This window comes from Pipistrellus hanaki, assembly GCF_964339955.1.
Source record: "Pipistrellus hanaki genome assembly, chromosome: 2".
Lineage (NCBI taxonomy): Eukaryota > Metazoa > Chordata > Mammalia > Chiroptera > Vespertilionidae > Pipistrellus > Pipistrellus hanaki.
In genome coordinates, this window is record NC_140504.1 from 22,637,395 (window position 1) to 22,648,158 (window position 10,764).

General features: G+C 38.2%; 1 protein-coding gene across 1 annotated transcript; it reads left to right on the forward strand.

The window, feature by feature from the left end:
* Window positions 1–713: 713 nt before the first annotated feature.
* On the forward strand, window positions 714–9,065 carry OTOL1 (otolin 1; the record flags this gene model as incomplete). The annotated part of the gene is made up of 4 exons (XM_084871784.1): window positions 714–1,080; window positions 3,798–3,887; window positions 7,097–7,168; window positions 8,167–9,065. The coding sequence occupies 4 exons, from the start codon at window positions 714–716 to the stop codon at window positions 9,063–9,065; spliced, it is 1,428 nt and encodes a 475-aa protein (XP_084727910.1).
* Between the last annotated feature and the right edge of the window lie 1,699 nt (window positions 9,066–10,764).

Sequence of the window (10,764 nt, forward strand, 5' to 3'; positions counted from 1 at the left end):
CAAATTATAAAGCAAAGAATTGGAAAAAGAAATGACATGTGAAGAATCTAAGAACATAGCGCATATTTAAATTTATGATTTTTTTTATTCACTCTCTTGCTCTCTCCATTTATTACAACGGAGTCTAAAATTTTTCTCTCACAACAGGATCATTATCCCTATTAGATTTAAGGACTATTTCAATTGTATTTTTTCTAGAAATAAATGAGTTTGCTGGAATAAACTATTCAGCTCAATATTTTTCATCTTTCTCTAATACAAATGTATTTGATTTCTATAAATCTGAGTGAGGTCAGTCAGGAAATTACACATATTTGTTTTCCACAGGGTATCTGAGCTATTAAGTCATGTTACATTTGTTATAGATCATGTTTGCTATTTGGCAAGATCATTTGAATGACTAAGAACAATATTTTAGAACATGTAATACAAGGAAAACAACCAGAGAGGAGAATTGAAGCCAAATGTTCCTTACAAGAAATATGTGAAGTAAATAAAATATTCTGTTGTGATTTAAGCACACTTTTGCATATAAAACTCATAAAAATATCATTCAATACTATACATACTATTCATTCTTATGGTTCATATATGTACAATATATATACAGATTTCTCTCACATAAGTACATATTTATATACTTTTCATTAATTTATATTACTTCTCATGTACTTTGTGTATACAGTTTATTCTTCTTTCTTCCAGCCTCAATTATGTGGATGTTGTCTTGGCTTTGTGCTATTTTAATTATTTTGGCTATTGCTGATATGGATGCAATAGCAAAGACCACGCCATATATCAAATTTACGAAGAAATCCGAAGAAAAAGAGATGCTGAAGGGTTTAAAGCTGCCCAGTGGCCTACCTCCAGGAGGAGAAGAAGAAACACCCTTCACAGAAGTGGCTGAAATGGCAGGACCAACCCCTGACCCCTCCGTCAGAGATTCTCCCTTTGGCACTGCCTCTCTCTTCCCCTTTGAAAACTTCACTCTGGACACGGCCGATTTCTTTCTGAATTGCTGTGATTGTTGTTCATCTGCACCTGGGCAGAAAGGAGAACCCGGAGAGACTGGAAATCCAGGTATTTGAAAATATATGAAAAAAATATTTCTCTCCTGTACATCCTTAGAGCTGAGAGGTGGATTGGAGGCGGAATTGCTTTTCTCCATTGTCATGAAAATGGCGATAGGCCTCGGTGTAGCTTGTGACAAATGAAAATGGGTCCTGTGTAGCCTACTCTCCTGCATAGCTATTAATAAAAATAAAAATTAAAATTAAGAAGGTGGGGTGGATGGGTGGGTGGGGAGTGATTAACAGGGAAACTTATATGCACATATGCATAGCCCATGGACACAGACAATAGGGTGGTGAAGGCCTGGGAGGGGCAGATGTGGGGTGGAGGGGATCAGTGGAAAAAACAAAAACAACGGGGGCAACTGTAATACTTTCAACAATAAAGATACATTTTAAAAAAGCAAATAAGGTAAAAATTCAGTTCCTCAGACTAGCCACATGCGGCCAATGGTTCACCTGTGGGGCAGCACAGACATACATTTCCATCACTGTAGAAACTTCTATTGGGCAATGGTGTTTAGAGCAGAGATCAGGTCTACCAGCCCCAGCACAGGTGTGTAGCTCTTCAAGTTACACAGGCCCAGTACAATCTTTTCATTAATGCCTATGTAAAAGGGAAAATGAAAATTCTGTTATCTCACAAGATGGTGTGCTGCCTGATGGGATTTGGGAGTGCTATTTGTAGTTAGGATTAGAAATGGAATGCCTGTGAGGTGGAGAATAAAGCCAGGATTCAGATTGCTTCTCATTGAAATTCTGAGTCAACATCCAATTCTTGCCCTGCAATTTTCTTCATTGAACGTCGTGATTACATATTTCAAAATTTCAGATGTCTTTCATATATACATTATGAATACACTTTCAGTTTTATTGTCATGGATTTCAGCTTTTACATGTCACGTAGCGGAGAATTCAAGGTAAAAATGAGATCAACATGCCAATTGCAAATTCACGATTCCCTGGAAAAAAATTACAATAAATATTTGTTGTATCTTGCTTGAAGAATTTAAAGTTAAGAAATCAGGACTTACACATCCCCGTTGGACTTTTCATTCATTTCATCTGCTGTAGGAACCTTTTGGGAAATGTGCTTAGTAATATTTATGTAGAGCTGAAATGAGAGGGCAAAGGAGCTGGGCAGTGGTTGGGGGCACCAAGAGTCCAGGGTTGCTAAAACATTATTGGAAACATAATGAGACGGAGAAAATTATATTTACCAGAATTTTTCTTAGTATCATGTCTGGTTGGCAAGCTTCTCTGGAGTGCAAACCCCCAAGGGCATGCCCAAGTAAACACAGCTGGTGGCTAAACAGTCTTCTATGCTGTGGGTCTGTATCATCAAGGCTTGCGTTTTACCCAGGGGTGGATGTAGCTGCGTTCCTCTCAGAGCTCAGCTCCTCCTGTAAACACATATGACAAGTATTCCAAAGGTGTGCCAAGTCATTAGTTTTCCCAGAATGCTCATGTGTGTTCGTCTGACTTGTTCTGCCAAGAGCAGAGGGCCATTGGGGAAACTTCATTACTTCTGTAAGTCTCAGTTTCCAAAATAGTAAAATGAGATAAAAATAATCCCAACCACAGAGAGTCATCAAGACAACTGAATGAGTTTATACCTATGAGGACTCACTGTGGTGCCTAGAATAGAATAAGTGCTCAATAAGGGTTTACTTTTCCAGTTAGCTGATCGAGGAGTCTTATTCTACCTCATGAAAGTTCCTGTTTTTGAGATTACTAGAGAGATATTTATTTTGCCTTTATCAATGTTTTTAAAAAACACAACTTTTTAAAAAAGTTAGAAATCCAGTATAAGAGCACCATTAAATAAACTTGAAAATAAAAATAGACCTACTCAAATTCTCACTTGTTCATTGGGTCTTAGCTTATGCCATCTTCTTGAGGATGTCTTCTCTGATATTTTTATATTACTAACGACAGGGTAGCAATTTTTATTTATTTGTATGGTTGTTTAATGTTTATCTTTCATGGACTCTCAGCTCCATGAGGGTAGGGATCGCTGGAACATTTTAAAAGTCTTTGTATGAATCTTTAAAAAAATTATAGTTGCCATGTAATATTATATTATGAAGTTTCAACAGTGATTCAACATTTATACACCTTATGAAGTCTAGTAACCATCTGACATTGTACATAATTATGATATTATTGAGCATATATTTTTAGCTGTACATCACATCCTCTGAAAGTTTGTGCTTTTTAATTTCCTTCCCTTTTGCCCATTTCTCAATCCCCCCCGTAACCATCAGTTTGATTTTTACCCCTAACTGGGGTGCTTGGTTTATAGGAAGCCTTAGCAATAGTTCCTGAGTAAATGGGTAAGTGAATGAGAGGGGAAAACTCACAGTGCTAGGTATTGTGAAAGTGTGGTTCATGTGAGGTCAAGAGTCAGGTAATCATTCTATTCATGTTGTTTGATATAGAACTATTTCCTGAATCATTAGAACTCTGCAGCAAATCCAGTGACAAGTACTAATGTGCTCAATTTATTCAGGTAGTACAGAATTGTAAATGAGACACAAATATTGTCCTTAGGACTCTCTAGTAGTTATTTTCATCCAGATTTTATCATTAGGACAGTGATAGTCACTAGTCTTAATATGATGACTCATCCCCCCCCCCGGAACTAATGCATTTGAAAGAGAATTCTTTTTTTTTTTTTAATTTTTTTTTTTTTTTACCTTGATGATTTTAAATTCTCTTTTCCAGGTCCCAAGGGAAAGACTGGTGATATGGGGATCCCAGGGTCACCAGGAGTCATTGGACCCCAAGGTCCAAAAGGCCAGAAAGGAGAGAAGGGTAGGTAATTATATTCATTTCATGTCAAAACTCAAGGGAAGTTCTGCATCATTTTTAGGACAGCAATTTGCTAAGTAAATACCAGATTCTTGCAGGTGGGTCAAATTTGTTTAAGCATATTGTGAGTTATATTTGATACAAAAATGTCAACTTTATAAATAGCCAGTTGAGAAATTTTAAACTTGCCTGGTAACATCTCTCTCTCTCTCTCTCTCTCTCTCTCTCTCTCTCTCTCTCTCTCTCTCTCTCTCACACACACACACACACACACACACACACACACACAATTTTCTATCTCTCATGGGCCTCCCAGCTGACCCAGTGATGTGACATCATCTCTGGGGAAGGGTCCTTCCCGATATATTCTCATGTGAACGCTTTCTCAGGATGCAAAATAATTTCATACGAGATAGAACTAACTGGAGCAGGTAGTCCTATTCCATTTAGGTGGGTAGCGTGCCTGCTAAGGAGAATATGACCTATCCTTTGGCTCACACTCAAATCCGGGGCAGTGTCAATGGTGGGAAGAGAACTGAATTCAAATGGAAGAAATCAACCACATAACAGTGACCTCATAACTTTACCTCATCTGGAAATTGAGGGGAATAGACTACCAGATATCTATTTATACCCTGTTTACTTTCAAAATAGATTTGTAGGTAAGTGTGCTTTCATAAATCTTTTCCAGCTCAGAAATTCTATAATTCCACAGATATCAGTAAAGAAGGTGTCCTTCCTGGGAAATCCTTGGGTCTCTAAGTGTGTCAGGTATTGGGGGAAGGTTACAGATTCACTGGGACACTTAGAAATTCCTCAGTGAATACCGCCAGCCTGTAGAAATACCATCTATCCATCAAGGTAAATGTTTTAGCCTCAGTGTCACATGTCATCAGACCTAATATCATCAATACATCACCCTCCCCATGGCTCAGGAACTACCTAACTCATTTCTAGTAGAACGTTCAGTGAAGTAATTACTCAGAAAAGAGGCTAAGGTAAAAGGGAGCTGCTTCACACTTGTCAGTTAGGCGATTTTCATCCTCAGAAACATTTAATCCCTTTGTGGCTGAATTATGTTAGCAGAAAGCCCTGTGAAATAAAGATGAGTTATGAACCTCCCCCGTGATTCATGCATTTTGGAAGTTAGACTTCTGGAAGTAGAAGAGTCAAAAACAGGGAGTTATCATAAGATAAGGTTCTTAAGAATATGCTTTGATGAAGGATCAAAAGTAAAAATTCATTCAGCCAGTCGATAGCATGGCAACTCCAGTTCCCTTTTATTTCCTGACTTAGTCTAGACTCTTAGTTAAGGGCTAGAGTTGAAAGGAAATAAATAGCTTGAATGACTGCATTCTGGCTCATCACACCCTAAGTGACTGAAACCAGTGTTAAGCAGTTAGAATCCCTAGTGAACCTGAGAGCCAGAATAACTGTAATAAGGCTCAATAGATGAGTATTGACAAAGACCGGAAACAGAAGTGGCCCTTCACATCCATTCAGGGTTGGGTTCTTTCCAAATGCAGACACATTTTCCTGATGGCCGAAGGGTTAATTTCCATGCTTTAAGTTTTATGTGGAATGATAATGGAGGAGCTGGCTGCTTAGAAAACTCTGCTGAACGGCTTATGGTGAGATTTCTGCAGTTGCTCTTGTGAAATTTGGGGGCACTCCTCTCATGACTTTTAATATGAGTTGGGCTATTTTTTTCCTGACAAAAATGAAACAACAAATGTTAGTTTTATATAAATAATGTGATTGGTAAATCAATGTCAACCAATGTAATATGCATTCAGGTTTGACTCTGTACACATTTCTAAACTTTTTTGTACCTCAGTTTCTTCTATGACAAAAGTGGTGACAAAAATATCTGTCCTACAGTTTTTAAAGGGAGGTGCTATAAACTTTCTTAAATGAAAAGTGTCCTAAAAGGGGAAATAAGCTCTATTATATAATCCCCCCTATTATATGACTGTATTATTATCAAATAAAAATTAACATTAAATTTTAAAGTCTAGATTAAATTATAAAATCATGTTAAGAGCTTGGAACATTACCTGGTGCAAAGTAGATGAGAGCCAGCTGTCATTCTTACTATTATTGTTGCTCTTCTCATTTGAAATTAAAATAATTCTAGTATGGCAGCTCTAATAGGACTGGGCTTCAGCCAGGCCCAGGATAAAAGTCAATTTTGTGGTAATATGGCATATATCTAAAAACCCAAATTCAATTTTCAGTTTTTTTTTCAAATGCTAGTTCTCACAATTCTATAATTTGTCCAAAGAGTAGTATACAAAAAAAATTTCTGAACAAAGTAAAAAATTGGCTTTTTTTGATGCTCTATGTCAAGGATAGTATATTTTTCCCCTGGCCAGGTTTTTTTTTTTTTTTTTTTTTTTTTAATATATTCATATTATTGATTTCAAGAGGAAGGGAGAGGGAGAGAGAGTGAGTGATAGAAACATCAATGATGAGAATCATTGATTGGCTGCCACCGATACACCTCCTATTGGGGATTGAGCCTGAAACTCAGGCATGTCCTCTGACAGGGAATCGAACTTTGACTCCCTGGTTCACAGGTCGATGTTCAACCATAAGCCAAGCCCGGCTGGGATGAACGGGTTTTGCTATGATGAATTGTAGCCAAAAGAAGAATGTTGTGCTCTGTGTTAAACTCTGCATGGTATACTTTCTCAGGCATTGTGGGGAATATGAAGAGGAGGACATTTTAATTGTCATCCAAAATTCATAACAGGAAAGAAACAAACATGTACATCTGTACCAAAAGACTTCATGTTACGAGTTTTGTGAAAGATTTGAAGAGCTGTGGGATCACTGATGGAAAAGCTGAGTTATGTTTGGAGAGATTGGCACTACCCCTAAATCTGCTTTAAAAGATTTACCATCAATTGGAATAAAACATTGCTAATGATGCCCAATAACCTTTTCCATATTGTTTTGCTTTATTTCTTTAGTATTTTTATTGAGTTTATTTGGGTGACGTTGGTTAATACAATTATGTGCGTTTCAGTGTACAATTCTATAATACAGCATCCGTATAGTGTATTGTGTGTTCATTGCCCCAACCATATTGTTTTGCTTTTACAAATTTTGGTAAAGGAAACATTGGAATGTGAGATGACTGTGAAATGGGTGTTAGTTTTATCATAACTAATATAATTGGAAGAAAGCTAATCTTGGCATCATTTTAGGACTTAAGGGAGAACGTGGGGACCAGGGAACAAGTGGCGTTCCGGGATACCCAGGAAAACCTGGAGAACCAGGTAGAGTATAAATATTCCTGTTGTAGAGAACAAACTATATCATGTATGAGGTATAGTCCTTGATTTTCTTCCTGTTTGTATTCCAAGTTATCAGGATGTAAGAAGGAAATATGAATTGCTATGTGTCTTCTAATAATTCAGTGTTTTGGTACATTGGAGTGTGAGTGCTGGGCTAGGAATTTGGAGACTAGATTAGGGCATCTGAGCTCTGTTCTTCTTTCTAGCTGTCTATGGAGAAAGATTCCTGCTCCTTTCTGGGTCTTAGTTTCTTTGCCTGAAAGGTTTGGGTTTGGATGGAGAATATGGAAATGTAAGAGAATACTTGGGTTGGGCCAAAATGCAAGCTATAATGAAAAAGAAGAGCAACTATAGTTTTACTACTCTTTATTGTCTTAAGAGTAAGAAAAATAAATAAATAGAACTAGAAACATTAGGTCAAAATACAAGCTATTATTTCTCGGTAGCACGAACTCTTCTCCTTATGAGATAGGTGCTGATGTGAATGGCTCTGTTCAAGGTCTCCTCCCACAACCATTACTGAGGCAAGAGCCAGGTTTCCAGCCTGGTTGGCATGGCTCAGTGGTTGAGCATCAACCTATGAGCCAGGAGGTCACGGTTCGATTCCTGGTCAGGGCACCTGCCTGGGTTGTGGGCTCAATCCCCAGTGTGGGGTGTGGCAGGAGGCAGCCAATCAATGATTCTCTCTCATCATTGATGTTTCTATCTCTCTCTCCCTCTCCCTTCTTCTCGGAATTCAATAAAACTTATATATATATATATATATATATATATATATATATATATATATATATATATATACACACACACACACACACACTTGGCTCTTAAATAAACAACAACAAATATATATATATTTTAATAGCCAGGTTTCCAATCCCAGGTAGTAGGATATGTTTTTATTTTGTGAGCTCTGTGATAATAGCATATTGTTCATAGCACATGTGGTCTGTAAACATCATTTTAATTTTTCATTTCAGGTGGACTTGGTCCTAAAGGGGCCAAAGGAGACACTGGGCTGGCGGGAGTGAAAGGACAAAAAGGCTCCAAGGGGGACACGTCTGTCAATGCTACCAAAGGAGATAAAGGAGACCGAGGGGCCATGGGCTCTCCAGGCTTGAATGGAGAGCCTGGGGCCAAGGGAGAGAAGGGGGACCGGGGAGAGAAGGGCTTCTGTGGCATCTCTGGGGAGAGGGGAGGAAAGGGGGAAAAAGGTGAGGTGGGGCTGAAAGGAGAAAAAGGTAGCAAAGGCGATATTGGGATGGAAGGCAGAAGTGGCCCAGGGGGCCTACCTGGGGCCCGAGGTGACCCGGGGGCTAAAGGAGAAAAGGGAGCTGTAGGTCCTCCCGGTCTGGTGGGACCTACCGGGCCAAAGGGTGAGCTTGGGAGCAAAGGGGTCCGAGGATCTATTGGAAAGAAGGGCTCTCGGGGCCTCAAAGGCTCCAAGGGGGAGATGAGCAGAGTCCCACGGTCAGCTTTCAGTGCTGCTTTGTCAAAGCCTTTCCCTCCTCCCAATGTCCCTATCAAATTTGACAAGGTTTTCTATAACGACCAAGGGAATTACAGCCCTGTCACCGGGAAGTTTAACTGTAGCATTCCTGGGGCATATGTGTTTTCCTACCACGTCACGGTGAGTGGCCGGCCCGCTCGGATCAGCCTGGTAGCCTGGAATAAGAAGCAGTTCAAGTCCAGAGAAACACTCTATGGTCACGAAATAGACCAGGCCTCTCTCCTCATCATCCTGAGATTAAGTGCAGGGGACCAAGTCTGGCTGGAAGTTTCCAAAGATTGGAATGGAGTGTATGTCAGCGCTGAGGATGACAGCATTTTCACTGGGTTCCTTTTGTACCCAGAGGAAATGCCTGGAATTTCACCATAAACTTGTGTCTTAACACTGTAGCTTGGAGTTAGTGAAATAAGTCAGGTAACAGAGAATAGTGCTATTGGAAAAAAAATAACTTTCATTATTTTTTCATGACTATAAAAATAATACAGGAAAAATGATGTCGCTTAGTGTCAATTGCTATGGCTATTTTAAGGAATCATGTTTTAAAGCAATAATTATCTATCTGTATTTCAGAGCATATGTCTGTTAACTTAGTAGATAGTTTTTTTTTCCATTTGATTATAAGGCATTTCTCAAGCCATTTGAGTAATTAATATTTGTATACAAAAATATAAATGTGATTTGTAATTAATAAATTGTAAATATCTTCTATAGCTCATACAAATGTGTGTAACTATTTTCTGTATGAATGTGAGGCACATAGCTGATATATCATGATGGGCAGGTATCACTCAAAAGTTTCCAATTCTATTAGGAGGGTTGCCTTCCAACCAAATGGAACTCTTCCATACTAGATTAATTCTGGGAGAATACACAGAAAGAATGTTAATGACTAAAATATCTTTAAAATTAACCAGTGTGTAAAGATTTGCTCATAAAACACCTATTTTATATGGACGTATGCGTTGGGTAAAATATAAAAAGAAAGTTAATAAAGGTATTGTTAAATCCAATTATAACAAAGACCTAGCTATTCATCAAATTATTGTGCTTTGAAGAACTGAATGTCCCCCAAAGACTCAAGAGTAAAAGTACCCTGTTTCCCCAAAAATAAGACAGTGTCTTATATTAATTTTTTCTCCCAAAGTTGCGCTAGGTCTTATTTTCAGGGGATGTCTTATCTTTCCATGCGCTAGGTCTTATTTTCAGAGGATGTCTTATTTTCGGGGAAACACAGGTAGATCATTTCTGAGCCCTTTCTTCATGGAACAACATTCCATTTGGATAAATTCTTTGGATTCATGATCATTATCTCCATAAGTAATCCCTGTTATTCAGTGATAACACTGTTGGAACAGGTGGGTATTTGGGAATTTACTTGCAATGAGAATATTTAATAACTGTGAATATAGAAGAATTCAACAGCCTCATATTTGAAGAAGTGAGTTTATTGAATCTAAATGGGAATTGGTTGAAGAAGGCATGTAGTTAGGCAGATTTGCTAATGTTGGCGAGTCAACTCAGGAAGTGGGTAATGGGGAACTGGGAAACTTTCTGGTTTTGTTCTGCCAGACAGATAGAATTTGACAAGCATCATTCACTTTTCAACTTCTCTCTCTCTATATATGAGAATCTCAAATATGTGTTTAGAGGAAAGCCATTTCTGGAAGTTGTTATTATGAGTTACGGGGAAAAAAGTTGGTTCTGCATCAAACAAATGTTGGAAATGCTATCTCCTGTATCTCCCTCTTGGAAATTCATAAAGCAAGTTAGTGTACCCTGACATTCCCACAGAAAATAAATATAATCTGTTTTATCCAAGAATACAGTTTTTACTTTGAGTATAGGATGCATCAAATAACATCCTGTGGAACAGCCTGGTGTAGGATGCCCGTTTTAGAAACATTGTGTTAATTTCTTATCTGAGGACTACGTAGGAGGCAGAGGTAAGTTCACTCTTGACGTTTTCCCTTCCTTCAGCAGTTTTTCTCTATTCAGACTGTAATATTGCTTAGTGAAGGCTTTCCTGTATTTGTTAGAGGAAGAATAAGATAAGCCACATGGTTAAATC